This window comes from Anser anser (assembly GCF_964211835.1).
Source record: "Anser anser genome assembly, chromosome: 4".
Classification (NCBI taxonomy): domain Eukaryota; kingdom Metazoa; phylum Chordata; class Aves; order Anseriformes; family Anatidae; genus Anser; species Anser anser.
The window spans coordinates 69,101,501-69,117,898 of record NC_139724.1 but is presented as its reverse complement, the minus strand read 5'-3'; the positions used below and the strand labels follow the sequence as shown (position 1 = coordinate 69,117,898).

General features: G+C 35.7%; 1 protein-coding gene across 3 annotated transcripts in view; it reads left to right on the top strand.

The window, feature by feature from the left end:
* HTT (huntingtin) overlaps positions 1-16,398 on the top strand; it is a 79,169-nt gene that overhangs the window by 14,911 nt on the left and 47,860 nt on the right. For 2 of the 3 annotated variants that reach the window (XM_083833002.1, XM_083833004.1), the window contains exons 10-24: positions 257-304; positions 3,449-3,529; positions 3,967-4,331; positions 6,141-6,264; positions 6,543-6,661; positions 7,586-7,697; positions 8,082-8,222; positions 9,042-9,200; positions 9,288-9,385; positions 10,914-11,053; positions 11,809-11,872; positions 12,266-12,366; positions 13,798-13,944; positions 14,872-14,992; positions 15,185-15,261. In XM_083833002.1, coding sequence (XP_083689128.1) covers positions 257-304; positions 3,449-3,529; positions 3,967-4,331; positions 6,141-6,264; positions 6,543-6,661; positions 7,586-7,697; positions 8,082-8,222; positions 9,042-9,200; positions 9,288-9,385; positions 10,914-11,053; positions 11,809-11,872; positions 12,266-12,366; positions 13,798-13,944; positions 14,872-14,992; positions 15,185-15,261 — 1,897 coding nt within the window. The remainder of the gene's footprint in view (positions 1-256; positions 305-3,448; positions 3,530-3,966; positions 4,332-6,140; positions 6,265-6,542; positions 6,662-7,585; positions 7,698-8,081; positions 8,223-9,041; positions 9,201-9,287; positions 9,386-10,913; positions 11,054-11,808; positions 11,873-12,265; positions 12,367-13,797; positions 13,945-14,871; positions 14,993-15,184; positions 15,262-16,398) is intronic. The other variant, XM_083833003.1, reaches the window with a different exon arrangement.

The window sequence follows — 16,398 nt, the reverse complement described above, 5'->3', positions numbered from 1 at the left end:
GCTAGGAGCAACCATACCAGTGAAATTTAGAACACCGATTTTTTTTTAAAAGCAAACTTCACACAACTTGCACAGAAAAATAAAAAGTCATTTGGTGGCGAATGACCCCCCCAAAAAACCCTTGAACTTCAAAAGCATCAAGTTTGCTATTTCTTCCTGGCATTTTTTTTCCCTTCCCATTTGAGGCTTTTAGAATTCCTTCATGATTTCAGCAGCTCTGTCTTTGCCCTGATATGTTACTTTCTGTGATTTGCAGCTGGAGGGGGGTCTTCATGCAGCCCTGTTCTTGCAAGAAAGCATAAAGGTGATTATTTCCAAAATCAGTCTTTTAATTGTGTTCTCCTCAGATTCCCTCCCTCCCTCCCTTCATTGTCTTGCTGAACTCTGGTCTTCATTCATAAATGCCTTCCTGTTACCAGCTGAGCTTCATCACTGTAAATCTTAAAAGAATTCTGCCGTGACTTCTGATATTGCAACCAAGATGTTCTAAAATTATTCAAAGCAGTATTGTTCTTATTTTTGCTGTAATGCACTGGCAAAATTACGCTGATGAGTATTGAGGCAATTTTCAGTTTTAAAGAGCATATTTAAAAATACTGTCTGAACAGGGCATTCCTCCTTTTGACAGTAATACTTAACTTTTAACATAACTCACTAAATAGTTAACCTTCCTGTTTTTGTGAGTCCTGTTTTCTTCCTCTTTCACTAATGCATGTGTATGTTTGCATGCTTTGATGTGATGCTTTTTGCTTATTTTTTTATGCCCTGTCGTTGATGATCAGCATTATTAATTCCGTGTCTTACTGTGTATATTTAATTTCAGGAAGTAAGTAACTCATTTGGCAGGATTTAAAAAAATAATAAAATTTACTGTGAAGTATTCTTTCCCAGTTTGTGCATGAAAGTACTTTGTATCTAGTTATATACTTTGCTTAAGTTATTTCACAAAAGAATCATTCTAGATATAGCTGGCAACAGATTCCTCATCTGTTTTAGCTGAGGAAGATGCTACTACTGCAGTGGAACAACGTGTGAGAGTAGTGCAGTCAGTGCACGCATACTAGGCAGAGAGATGTGCAATACTGTAAAAAGGAAAACCTCAAGGAAAGATAGCTTAAGACTCAATAGGATTATTCAGACTCAAAGGACTGCTGTAGCTCCTAGCTTACTTTTTTTTTCCCAACTATGTCCTTCCATCTTTCTGTGCAAAGAATCTCATTATGCTTTATTGCTGTAACAATATGCCTAAACATGAAATAGTGGGTAGAGCTGAATAAAATAATTAGCACTGCATCAATAAGCACTAGTTTAAAAACAAAAGTGTGAATGAAAAGGTGCTCTGGAAGTAGGTACTGCTGCAGCATCCAAATGTGAGAGAATGCAACAAATCAGAATAACAATGCATATCACTTCTAAATGAAAAATGGTAGAATTATCACTGATACTTATAATAGTTAGTGGTCTTTAGTGGAGATTTAATAATAGTATAAATTCAATTAGAGTACTTGTTAAACACTAACCTTCCCTTCACTTTATGGGAAAACATGTATAGAGCCGTCAGTTTATATCTTCTTTCAAGATCATGATACAAAGATTATTTTGTGGCCTAAAAATGGTGTAACTAAATTTGTGGAAATTTGTTCATGATTTTGAATTTTATGCAGGTTTAATCTCAAATTCTGAATTGTTCATTTCCTACTGCTCACCATTGAAGAAAGGAGGGAAACTTAAGCTTATTCCCAATTCCTACTCAAAGTAGTCTTGCAGTCTCTTGGCATATAGAGTAGTATGCTTCGGTGGTTAGCCATGGGTGAAACTTCTCTAGCTATAACATTCTTTTGCTATGACCCTTATGTTAGAACTTGGATTTTCTCTGTCTCTTCAATCATTTTGCTTCAGACCGACTTTAGTTTGGAGCAGCTGGCCTATGCTAGTTTGTTTGTTTCAGCTTCAGAAAATTATTTGCGAACAAGGCTGAAAGCTCATTTCTAAATAAAGGAATATGTTCTGCATCTTAACTGACTTTTGTTCCTCAAAATAGAGGAACAGTATTCTGTGGCTTGTTTTATAAACTTATGTAAATACTCAAAGCCTAATATGCCTACTAAGTGTTTTTCAGGGTCCTTCCTCTTCTTTCACTTACTTAAAGGTGATCAGCTGTGGAAAGTAGAATACCCCAGTTTGTTTCAGGGAAATAGACATAAATGGGGGAAAGAATAGAGAAAAATAAGCAATCTTTTCATGCTTTTGGTTGGGAATTCTTAGCACAGTTTACTCACTCTTGTGGGAATGTGTAGTTCTCAATGAGCTGCTGCTGTTTTATATAGAATATACATGGAAATGTGGTTACCTTTCTGCCTTACTTACAGGCTTGAATTGCATAAAACATGCTTTTATGAAGGAGACAGTTTTACAGTGTTTCTTCTGCATATATATGAAGCAGTTATGATAAGGAAATGAATACAAAAGTCTGCTAATGTTTGTCTTCCACTGGTATTTCACGTGGAGTTGTCAGAACACTGGTATCTTACATGGTAAATCTTGGACTACCAGTGAGGTTTAATCTAAAGTGCAAAACAGGCTTGCTGTCATGAATCCCTCTGTCTGAGCAAATGGCTTACAAGATCCAGAAGGATGGCCTTAATTATTTCCTCCTCTTTTCAGTACAGTTGTATCCTTGTTTTGCTCCCAGGCAGTGAGTATCTGCAGGTATCTGTCTTTCTTCACTGCCTTTATTTTAAATAGACATTAAACTGTGAGTAAGTGAACTCTTTTAAGATGACTGTGTTAAGTTATAAATGATTTTCTTTCTTCCTGTGGCAAAAGCTTCCCTAAAAAGTTTTGCCTTAGTGGCACCTGGATCTTCATGTCTCTTGTCCATGGTTCATCACTCTTTCCCACTTACGTTGTCTTGTGCTTCTAGTCTGTGCTGCTCTTCCCCCTAAGCATTTTCCTTTCTTGTACCATTGGAGTTCCAAGCCCCAAACTAAGAGTAGCCTTTACTTGATGACTTTCAGAGCCTTAAGGAGAGAGAGGTTATTTTATTATTTGTGGTGCTTAATGTCCCTCCAAGTTGGGGGCAGACGTGTGGATGCCTTAGTAATGGGACATACTTCAAGAAATTAGTGGGATTTTGGTCACAGTACACAAAAATAAACTAGAATGAATGAGGACGTAAGTTGTTTATTGAATGGTTATACCACTCAATAAAATTGCTTAACTGTGTGTCTTCATTGCTGTTTCTTTCCTGACCAGATAGTGAGGGTCTGGATGTTTCTTCGTTTCTTTCTCTTCTTCCATCTGTTGCCTGCCATAGCTTTGAAAAGTTGTTTGGATAAACTTTTAAATGCAAAATGTATTTATTTGTAATAACTTCAACTGTTCAGCATTTCAAGTCAGCTTTACCTTGGGTAAACTGTAAGGCTTTTTCTTACATCACGCTTACCAGGTAAAATACTTCTTGGTGAAGAAGAAGGTTTGGAAGATGATTCTGAAACCCGATCAGATGTCAGTGCTGCATCATTTGCAGGTACTTGGCTTTCCTTTTAGCAGTGCAATCAACCTATGTTACTTTACATCACAAAACCTTTATTTTTCTGACAGTACATAAAATACAGAAGTGTGTGTTATAGTGACAACAACGTAGATGGGCACTCAAAGGATGTGTTAGGAAAAACTGAAACCTTAAATGCTCTTGGGTATAAAACTTAAGTAATGAAGTTGACTGCCTATTTTTTTAAAAAGATCAGGCTGTCACTGGCATAGATGGATGGCATAAAGGTGAGGAAGTATTCTAAGAGATCTGACAGGTGATTTGTTTCTTTACTGTAGTTTAAGTGTTTAGTCATGAATTTTCCTTAGCCTGGTTTAATGTAGAGCCTGGTTTAATGTAGTATTTAAAGATGTGCATGTAAAGAGTGAAACACAAATTTAAGCATTTGGTTGACCTATAAATGTCTTTTGCAGCTTCTGTGAAGGGCGAGATTACCAGTGAACTGGCTTCTTCATCGGGTGTATCAACAGCTGGGTCAGCAGGGAGTTCAGCTGCTGATCCTACTGGACACGATATCATTACTGAGCAGCCACGCTCTCAACATACGTTGCAGTCAGACTCTGTAGACCTGACGAGCTGTGATTTGACAAGTACAGCTACAGAAGGGGAAGATGATGATGTGCTTAGTCAAAGCTCCAGTCAGATCAGTGCTGTCCAGTCAGATCCCACTATGGACTTGAATGACGGTACACAGGCTTCCTCACCAATTAGTGATAGCTCTCAGACTACTACAGAAGGTCCAGACTCAGCTGTAACCCCTTCGGACAGTTCTGAAATTGTAAGTGTGCAACGGGCAGAGGGGGGATCCCCTTCAACTGAGGGGCCCGACATATCTCAGAGTTCTTCCATGGAGGGCCCAGACTTGGATTCCTCTCCTTATTCGTCTTCTACTTTTCCATCCTCAGCTAGTAACAATGGAAAGGTCAGCGGCTCACACCCCCATTGGAGAGCTTGACCTCCTTTTAACACTTTCACTTGAGCAATAATTAAAAACTACAAGGCTCTAATCAGTCTGTTCAAGTGGGTAGGTCGTGTGAAGGCAAGCATCAACAGTTTGTCACTCATTGGAAGAATGCCAATATCAGAGGCTTGATATAAATACATCCTCTGAATAACGTATCCTTCAGTTTGTATAGATCCATTAATAATTCTTTGGGTGCAGAAGAACTAATGGAAGTGTTAAAGGGTGAACAGTCTTATTTGGAATGCTAGAGGAATACTTTTGAAACCTAACACTTCACATTGTCTTCTGCCTGTGCTTTTTCACTTGGCAGCACAACTCATTTTTGTTCTTTTTATTCCATCTTACAAATTTCTCCTATACTCAGCAAACATTGCATGATTTACTAATCTAACAGATATCTAATAAACATATGAAGTATGCATATAGTACAGCTATGAGATTTCTTTTAGGCAAGTATATCCTGAGGCAGTAATTTAAAAAAATAACAAAGGGAAAAAATTAATTCTGGAAGCCAGAGCAAATACTTAAGGGGAGAAACTTAATATTTAATTTTTTTCCAAATGTTGTTGAACTTTTGACTGAAGTTTATAGTTTGAAAGAGTAATAGTCTTTTACACCTACAGAAAATAATAAATTTACAGTTATGACAAGTAAATACACCTACAAATATGAAGATAGAGGAACTAAAGGAGTGATGGTAACTGCATTGTCTGAATAAAATGTAGACAGTGCAGAGGTCAAAGTGAGCAGACATTTAAAGGCAAGTTACAGAGATTAACAAGTGGTGCATATTGCAAATTCTTGTCAGACTGTTGCATGTGTCAAGTTTCATAATACTTATTAACTGTAATTACAAATAAAATTATTTTTTCCCGTAACTGACAGGCTAAGTGGCATCCCCTTTATCCACATGCAGGCTTTTTAATGAAAGATTTCAAGGCACTTGCTTCAGTTATTCCCTGACTTGTATCATGTATTTCCTGATAAACTTAAGGTTTTTTTTACTGTCTTTTTTATGGTTACCAATTTTTAGTCTTTTATGGTTATTTTCCTCAAATATCTACTGTCTGTATGCTGTATTGGTCAAAATCAGGTCAAAATCCTTTCCACGTGTGTCCATTTCAGCACTGATTTAGAATGAAGGGATTAAAATGAGCTCAACCTCACTTGTCGCTTTTAAAAATACTACGTGTAGTGTTTTGTTTGATTTTTGTATATTCAAGACAAATGAGGTTATGGGAGAGTTTGACAGCAAGGGACAGGTTCGAAATGTGACAATAAAGCTGTTGGTTTTGATTTGTAACTAGTGAGATAATTTCCTTTGGAATAAGGAAGCATGGGGAGTTGTAGAGGAGGTATTGCACTACATGCTCAGCTTTCTCAGTGCTCACATCCAAGTTCATGGCTTAACTGGGAGACTGTCAGATCCTGACTATGTCCTGTTGCGGCTCAAATGCTGGAGGAGGGAGGGAAGCTGCTTTGGGGCCTGCACGCAGCTGTACACTAATCTGTCAGGCTCACATTTGCTTTCAAAGTATTTCTAGATTACTAACACTGCATGTTTGAGCGTTATTACTGTGTGTTAAGCTAAGTTATTTTAAGTAGTGTCTTTGTACTCTGTAGGTTTTGGAGGGTGCTGAAGGACAATATTCTGGAATGCAAATTGGGCAGCTGCAAGATGAGGAAGATGAAGCTGCAAATATTCTCCAGGATGATTCATCGGAGTCTTTCAGAAATTCTTCTATGGGTACGTTGATAAATAAAGGAGGAAAAAAATACAGAACTGGTGACGCCTTTAGGGCAGACATTACAGGTGAATCTGCTGTATTCTAAGAGACTGAAGACTTAAATGGATGTGAAAAATAACTAGATTGAAATGTAAAATAAATAATATATTTTAATACTTCTAATGAATAACTTGTTTTGATCACTGCTAATTTATTTTTCATGTTTATAATTAAGTTCAGTATAAGTGCTTTTAATTTGCATCTAAAATGGTGTGTAATGAATTGCCTTCTTCTAAAGCTCTTCAGCAGCCTCACATGTTGAAAACCACGAGCCATAGTAGGCAGCCTTCTGATAGCAGTGTTGATAGGTTTACATCAAAAGAAGATACAGCAGATCCTGGTGATCATGAAAATAAGGTGAGAAGTGGTCACGGTGGTCTGGTTCAAAGTTTGAAATAATTAAGTTTTGTTTTTTTAAAAATCATCTGTGGAAGTGTAAATCGGTGATAAGCATGGGTAGCATATATACATAGTGTACTTGGTTGTAGGTCAAAATAACTAATGTTGACTAGTAAATCTCATCTGAATCTCATTTAACATAAGGTGAATACACGAACTTTTATACTGAATGCAATCACTAGCAAAATGAAAACAGATCAAATTTTTAAGCTTCTGAGAACACAAACCCCTTTTGTCTGTGCGTTAACAGTGTACACTATTACCTGAAATATCTTTGTGCTGGTTGCTAGCTGTGTAGGTAACTTCCATCTCCTCAGGAGTTACTTATTTCTTTCTTACTCTTTGAGCCTCTCTTTCTGCAGAGGGGCTTATGCAGTTCAGATCACTGGCTAATTGTTTCCTCTTGTGTTTGACTTTAGTATCGGACCTTATTCTGAGCTGGGGCAAGAGATGTTGGGTTTGTGGGAAACAGAAGTTAGATTAATTTGGGCTAAAAGTGCAGAACGTTGTCAGCCTTCTTTGAAAACAAGAATGAATTGCTTCTCATAGAAAGTTTCCAAAGATCATTGGTTGGTAACAAAAAGTAGTTAATCAGACTCCTCCTGATGTAAACAGCATGTCTGGGTAGTTCAGAAAGTATACAGGATGATCGTTGCTTCTCTGATGAAAATTAAACCAGATTGAAATTTGATGCTGGAGACTTTACAAAACTTTCCAAAAACATTTTAAGACCTTCATTTGGAATATGTATTAAACACACTTCATATTGAACCTCTGAAGTTTTGGGAATGTGCAGGATTTCTAAAATTTGTTATGCTTAATATTTTGTTTAAATTGAAGATTAATTTTATTTATATAAGACTTGTGATTTGCCTTCAATAGCCCTCCAGGATAAAAGGAGACATAGGTCACTATACCGATGGAAATTCTGCTCCTCTAGTGCACTGCGTTAGACTTCTGTCAGCCTCTTTTCTACTTACTGGGGAGAAAGGAGGTAAGCTTCTCTTTAACACTCATTGGTTCAAAGCTACAAAGTTGTAAATGTGATCAATTTACTCTGATTTTCTAAGATCATTTTATTAAAGAATTCTGGGTGCTTTTTTTTTTTGACAGTTCTGTTTTAAGTGATCACACCAGAATACAGAGAAACTTAGTTAAATTTATGCAATTTTTGTGATGAATCCAGTTTTGAACCATTTGGCATCTGACACGTTACTGTCATCTTGTCAGATGCTCAATTGCACTTACCATTTGTAAACTCTTGTGAGATAAACCTCTAGGGCTTTTGCACATTCGAACCCTTTTGTTGGGCCATATTTTTTCAGAGAGCTTTTAATACTTTAGGGAGCTTTTTAATATTTTATTTTCCTTTTCCCAGCTTTAGTTCCAGATAGAGATGTGAGAGTCAGTGTAAAAGCCCTGGCAGTCAGTTGTGTTGGAGCAGCCATTGCCCTTCACCCTGAGTCTTTCTTCAGCAAACTGTATAAAACACCTCTTGAAGCAATGGGAGAAGAGTATGGTATGTTGTAGTTCAAATCTTCCTTTTTAATAATGTCTTTGGGCTTCCAAATAAGTTAAGCAGCATTTACAGTGAAAACGCTTTAAATCCAGTTTAGTATTTGCAAACAAATATTGCACCAATATACTTATATATAAGTATATAATTATATATAATTATATGTATATATAATATACCAAATATTATACCAATATACAATACACTGTACGTGCTAGTGGTGTCAGTTACAGAGACAGTGGAAATAATGTTATTGAACATAGTGTGTATGGTGATGATTTTGTTTATTTTTGCTAATAAGAGTTAAGCTTTAGTGGAAGAACTCTTATGTCTTCAGACAAGTAGTTGTTTTAGCACAATTGCTATATAGAAGTTGATTGTTTCCCTTATAGCTTCTTCTAATTTATTTCAGGCTGTTTTATAGCTGGATTTGAAGGCATTTGGTTCATTCGTATGAATAATACAATATAATTTTATGAGTGATACAGTATAATCAGCAGGGACCTGGAGAATTCAACTGGTTTGATACTGATAGCAGCAAAGGGTGGAGTGTTGACCAAAACCTCTTCTTGGATTCACCAGAGCATTTTGTGCACAATCACAATAAAACATTAGTGGTTTTATATGCAATTCTCAGTATGAATGGTGTGATTGTGTGTATTACATGGAAGAGATCTTTGTAAGGTAGAACAAAGAAAAACTTTGTGTGAATATGCTGCTCTTGATTTGTACGACCAGTACCTTCACTGAAACATTTTTAGGGATCAGTTAAGTCTAAGAGTAGTATCTTTAAAATAAAGTAGTTGCAACTTGTTTTCTTAGAGGAGCAGTATGTATCAGATATTCTGAACTACATTGACCATGGAGATCCCCAGATTAGAGGAGCTACTGCTATTCTCTGTGGAACAATCATCAACTCTATTTTACTTAAATCCCGCTTTGATGTGGAAAAATGGCTAATAAACATCAGAAGCTCAACAGGTAATGAAGTTTTTTTAAGAGTCTCTCTTTTTTTTCTGTGTCCAAAATTTTCTTTTGTTTCATTGTTCTAAATTCCTTTTTTGTTAGGAAATCTCTTTTCCTTGGTAGACTGCATACCTCTGTTACAGAAAACGCTGAAAGACGAGTCCTCTGTAACATGCAAACTGGCTTGTACAGCTGTGAGGGTAAGCAGAAGTAATAATTTACTTGCACCACCAAAGATCACAGGGGCATTATTCATTGTCTAGGATCCACTATGTATGAATATGGAGCACGAAAGACTTTTTCCCCAAGAAAGTTTATTGTGAAGTACATAGATTCAGGCAGAGAAATGTTGAACAAACAAATGGAAAATAATTATATTGGTTAGATCATGTAGCAGTATAATATAAAGATGATATTTTCAGTCGTGATAAATGTACAGGTATGAGCTGTAATGTTCTGTTAACCAACAATAGGATGAGTGAACTAAGTAGAAAGGAAATCTAAGCTAAACAGGGAAGATTGAACGTTTAGCACCTAGATATAGCCTGTATTTAGAAATCAGAAAAGAAATGTGACAAATGACAAGTGAAATGTTGATTGTTTTCTGAGTTAATTAAATAAATACACAAATCTCAGAAAAGCAAGTGTTGTAAATTGGGTGAAGGATCCACTGGGTAACTGTTAAAATAAAAGACGATAGCTGAATTTGTGAGTGGAACTTAGAGCACGTGATGTTATTTCTGTAATAAAAAAAATATGTGGAAGTTGTCCTTTTCAAAAGGAGAGATTTTTCCTTGATCAATTTTCTAAACTTTCCAAAAAAAAAAAAAAAAGTAGGAGAGAGGACAAAATGAAGCCCAAGGGAAATGAATACATCAGGGACAGGCACAGTGTGGCTGATTGTATTACAGCTTATGGGTCAGTGAGGCAAGGTGTAAAATGCATATATTTGATAGATTAAATTATGGTTTCGTGTGATGGCAGGAGGAGTCTGTGATGCAGCTGGGGGAAGGAAATCCAGCTAGTGAAACGATGCTATTTCTTTAAACTTCTGTTCCATGATCTTATTAGCTATCTATAACGGTTTCACTTAGGATTTAGTTTTTTTTTTCAAGAAGACTTCACTAGATAGTTCATATAACATATACCTGTCAAGTATGACTTTTTTCCCCTCTAAATATATAAAGTTGCTTGCCTTCATACCTTCAGCAGAAATATTCAGAAACATTTTGGGTTGCTAATCTGCAAACAAGAAAGCGTGTTTTCATGTAGTAAAATAAGACATCAAGGTTTTAAGGTTCTGCATCTCTTTCTAAAAATCACACGTTCTGCATATTTTTGAACAGTTGTTGAAATAAGGAGGTATGGCTTGTTCAAAATCCAGAAATTGGAACCAGGTGTTTAAAAACATCCTGTGGAAGTTATGTGAGGCAGTTTTTGAACAAATAAAAATATAGTGCTTGTGCTCATTATGCCCCCTCACTTTTTTTTTTTTTTGGACAGTTGTCCTCTGATCACTGAAGTTTGGATTCCTCTCCAGAGTTTAAACTGAGGAGAAGGTTTTAGCAGTTTACATGGGGTTGGTGTCCTGACCTTGAGAAGTAGTACTTTCTCGTGAGCAGTAACTATTTATTAGTATTTTAAATAAAACAGATGGTTATAGTCAAACATACTTTGATTTAGAAAACCTCTTCTGTAATATAACTGAAAGTTGTTTATTCTTTTTAGCATTGCATCATGAGCTTGTGTAGTAGCAGTTACAGTGAACTAGGTTTACAATTAATTGTTGACCTCCTTACGCTGAAGAATAGCTCATATTGGCTAGTAAGGACGGAACTTCTGGAAACGCTTGCAGAGGTAGATTTTCGGTAAGTGTTTATATTTTTCCATGAGCATTGTAGCTGTGATGCAAAGATGTTCTGTATAGGATGGTGGAATCATAACGGAGAGGTTTCTCTTCTGAAAAAATCACTCATTTAAGGAATATGTGAATTTCTTTGTGAAGTTACAGAGCCTAGTAATATTGTATAGAAATTTTTAGTTTGATGGTCTGTTTACCAAGTCTTCTGTAAATCTGTGATGGAAGAGAGCACATATAATCTGGGAGTTAATTTGGATTTCATGTCCAGTTGTGTGTGTATGTCTTGTTTTGTTTTTTAACAAAAAAGTCCCTGACTTGTTCTCCAATATTGTGGGCTCTCTTCAGTTTATCATGTTTTGTTATACTGAAATAATTAGATTTGACTTGCATTCCCTCATTTTCTATGGTTTCTTCTGGGCTGAAAAAGAAAAGTTGCTTATGCAAAAACTCATTATCCTTAGTCATATAAACTTGGGCTCTATCTGAATGGTGATATTTGGAATGTGTTACAGGCTTTTCAAAACTGTCATAAAAAAAAAAATGTATAAATGTTTTCAAATTAAAGTAATCCTTCTGCTATGCAAGCCAGATAGTGGTTTAGCAAAAAGCTTGCCTTTCCTAAAGGCAGCCAAAGGTGTTTACTTCTCACATTTTCCCTGCAGTGGTGTTCTTAAAATATAAACAAAAATAGCACTTAGAGCTCTGAAGGCAGAAATAACTTATAATGTTAGCTAATGTATCCTAAATTCTTTTTTATCATAGGCTAGTCAACTTCTTGGAAGGAAAAACTGACAGCTTGCACAGAGGTGTTCATCATTATACTGGTGTAAGTAAACAGTCATTATACTGTGTGTCTGGATTAAGGTACCAAGGCAATTTTGCCATGTAGTGTTGACGGAGTTTAAATTTAAACATTGATAGATAATTTAGGTATGCTTTGTATAAACTACGTACATTGTCTGACACTTGTTACAATTGGAAAGATGCTTTACTACTGAGATATAAATATCTTAGTGTTCTCTAATGTGTTTGTCTTGTTTTAATTTCTGTTCTTAAAAACCTTTTAGCATTACTGTATCTAAATAGTATTTTTAACAGTTTGGGGTAAAAATTATTTTACAGAATTTTATGACAGAAGAAATCTCACTTGTTAACAGTCTTGTAGCAATCTGGTCCAACAATGAAAATTTTCAATGAACTTTACTAATTTATTTTCTAGCTACTAAAACTGCAGGAAAGAGTGCTCAATAATGTTGTAATCTCTCTGCTTGGTGATGAAGATCCAAGAGTGCGACATGTGGCTGCGTCTTCATTAATGAGGTGTGTATGTATTTAAAAAAAAAAGTTTAGAAAGTTATTTGTATGCTTATTGTGTATGTAATAACTAAACCTCTTAGTGTTGTTTTTGTATTCTTATTTAAGGAAGGGAGACTAATGCAGCTTTATGGTATCTAGAGCATGCATCGTTCTGAATGAACAGACAACTGTGCTTTGCACAATTACAATTATATTTAAGTATTCCTTTCAGAGGGTCACTCTCAGTTTAAACTTCTAGTTAGTCTTCTTCATGATGAATGGTTTGTGCAGTATCCTTGCAGTAGCTGATGGACTTAAAATGTTGCAGTTCTACTGGGTTGTCCTAACTGTAAGCATTGTTGTTTCTAGGTGTTTATAAGTAGTGTATACTTTCATGCTCATTGATTTGTAGTAAGGTGGTTGATTTTGCTAAAAAAGCAGCTGTTAGCTGTAACCTACTACAGTTAAAATTTCTGTCCATATAAAGGCACCAAACAGTAAAAATTAGTTGATAGTTGATTTGTATTCAAGAATTTAAGTTTTATGTTTAAAGAAGTTAAGAGCATCTTATATTGAATTCCTGGAATATTTTTTTTTGTCAGAGGAGTCTCTTTTGTAGTTCTTCAGATTATTAATTGCTGTCCATTCCTGATAACAAATAAATGACAGTGAAACTTTTTGTGCTACTGAAGAGCATTCATATTGCAGAAAGATCTCAGTGGAGAAATCATTAGCTGTTGCATCATAGTTAGTAGTCATTGTTTTTATGCAGGGACTTGATTTTGAAATTGAGTTATTTTGTTAAACTCCAACTTCTTACCACTCAGTTTTCCATGGGTTCATGCTGATTCAGTGATAGCATCAGTGTTAAAGTCAAAGACGTACCTGCCCAAGAAAGCTGCTGCTAGCTTCCTAGAACCCCCTTGAGTCATCCAGTATGCGCATTCATTGGAAGCAATGTCAATGAACTTAAAAATAAATGTGTACTGTGTTTTTTTTAGTATTTAGTATTGTCTAAGTCAAAAATGTTGACAACTTGATTTTATTGTATGTTTAAATTTTCCAGCATAGAAAATCAAATGATGGAAAAATATCCTTTTTTGGGGGTAGAATTGTTTTTCAGTTGATACAGATAACTGTGGAGAAAATATTTGAGGAGAAGGGGGAATACTGAGAGAAATACCCTCGAGAAGTAGTTGTTGTAATGTGTATATATAGAGATTTAAGAGATTTTTTTGAACTACCATGTGTGCATAGGAGTTTTTTTAACTGCTTGATCACAGTAGAGACCAATTGTAGAGTAGAGACCAAGATGAATTCATTGTAATGCTTAGCACAATATGAGTTTTAGTAATGATTTTTATTTCCAATTTGATGTTTACAATTGGTATGTGCAGCTTTCTGAATTGTGATTTCAGTTCTGAATATTTCTTCCTTTTGACAATTGTTGTTAAGGCTTGTTCCAAAGCTGTTTTATAACTGTGATCAAGGACAGGCTGATCCAGTGGTGGCGGTAGCAAGAGACCAAAGTGGTGTCTACCTGAAGCTACTAATGCATGAAACACAGCCTCCATCTCACTTTGCAGTGAGCACTATCACCAGGTATGTTATGTGACTTGTCTAGCTTTAAAGGAACAGAGACATTTCAGTTCATGATGCCTAAAATCGTACTCCAATCCTGCAAATCCATGTGCTTATGCATTCTCTTTCCAATTGGTAGTAGCACGTGTGGTAGTTTTAGGCTCCATGGAAATGGACTCTGATTTAATTGATAAACTGGTGTGCAAGTTATGTGCTCACTCATTAATTATATGGAGACATTGTTCTGTGATAAATTTCTCTTCATCCCAAGGTCACCTTGTATGTCCATTAAATAGCACATGTTATCTAGTGACTGTGGTTGCAGAAGTCTGTATATAATTAAAAATTCTGGTTTTGGTAGCGTGGTCTTGTTGCTGTATTTTGCTGCCAACTGTACTTTCCTAAACTTTCCTGTTTAATTCTCCATCTTAAAGACAGTCTGAGTTGTGTGTATATATGGGGACTCTTTGCCCCCATATCTATCAGATACAAGTTTTTGACTATGTACATTTTCCATACATGAACTTGATGATTTAACTCAAGGTTTATGTACTGTATTTTGGAAACAAAGCTTTGTGGAGATATGCAAAATAGTTATTTTTCTACAGCAATCTAAAGTTGATGAACATACAGCAATGTTAGATGAGTATGATCAAAAGCAAAGACTAATGCTATACTGATGGCAACTTCTGGAGAACCTAGTTAAAAATTGAGTTGGTCTACCGTTTCTGTTTGCTAACACAGAAATTTGATTAATGAACTATTTTGCTTTTGCTAGTGCAGAAGCAAAAATATGAAAATGTAATTAAATGGTAGAATGATGATATTTTCTATTTCTCATTGCATTTGAACAAGCTGTCTGTAGTAACTTAGGCCATAATCATTTTATTATGGTATGTTTTAGCTTTTTAAGTACATGTTTTAGTGCTATAAATATTTTAATTTCAGAACATATAGAGGCTACAATATGCTGCAAAGTCCAACAGATGTCACTATGGAAAACAATCTTTCAAGGGTTGTTGCAGCAATTTCCCATGCATTGACAATATCCACTACAAGAGCACTTACAGTGAGTTTTCTTAGTTGCTATAGCGGCTGACCTTTTTTTTCTATCTTTATTTTTAATTCCTGGGTATATGCGTCTGCAGCTTTGGTACTGTGGCAATAGTAATGTATTTAAGTCTCACTCTTAGGAAGTTTTGTTGTTGTTGTTAACTCTACCAGTGATGAAATTGATTCATAATTGGTGTTGACTTTTCAGTTTGGCTGCTGTGAAGCTCTGTGTCTTCTCTCCACAACGTTTCCAGTCTGTACCTGGACTGTGGGATGGCACTGTGGGTATGTTCCTTCATCCAGTATTCAAGCTTCTGAAATTTGTGCATACAAAAGCAGAGTACACTCATTCAGATATCAGAAGTCCTGGCTTAGGTATTTGATGTTAAATTTATCTTAGGAGTTATCAAAGAACTTCATGCCAAAGTGTGTTGCATTTGGCTATCAACGTGCTGTGCCACATGAGCTGTAAGACTAGCTGCTGAAGATGGGCACATATGTAGACTGTTTTTTAAAATAGACTTAACATCATTTGTGTTCATTTTTCTTCATTGCTGTCATTGTTTTGGTTAACCTTTTGAAGAGTTATTACTAAACGCTACCAGATCTGCTGCCTCCGCAATTCGTAAAACTTGTGTCTATATTTGCCAGATTTGCAGAGGTATCCATTTGGTGATCTTCCTTTACAAGAATGTTCAGGTCATGCCCTTTTAGAGCTTATGTATTTCATCATTAGCTTATGCTATCTTCATATGTATGCAATTATTTGTTCATATGCATTCTTTTCAGAGATGTTCTGCCATTTCTTTGTCTGAGTCTCAAGAGTTATCTACTTCTATTTTACCTTCTAATGTCCTGAAGCTTTATTGCAAAATTTAATCTTTCGCTGTTATCTTTTTAAATAACCCTCCCCTTGCTTGTCATCAAGTCTTTCCTTCCTTTTCTGGGCATAAGCATGGCATGCTCGATATATGTATTCTAAAAGATGTCTTGTCACAGATAACTAGGTCGTAGGTCAGTTATAAGTGAAGTAAATTTGTATGGGAGCAATGCTTAGCTGGAAAATAAAATTAATACACAGTGCTTCTAGGAGCAGTGCTGGTTATTTAGTAGTGTGTGTCTGTCTGGGTCTTGTTAGTGTTTCTCATCCAAACCACTTACCACCAACTTTAGAACTATGTCCTTTATCCTTTCAACTTTTAAGCTAGTTTGCTTTGTTTCGAATATTCCTTTCTTATTGCAGACTAGCAGCAATATATCTTCTGTTCTATGCAGCTTAAAAAAATGCTGTCTATCAGATGCAACTAGCATTCATAGCTGTCACAAAGACATAGCCTTTGCCCTGTCCTCTGATTCCTTCTTTAAAAATTTTGATCCCATATTCATATTAATTTGGATGATAATTTTATTTTTGTTGCATGA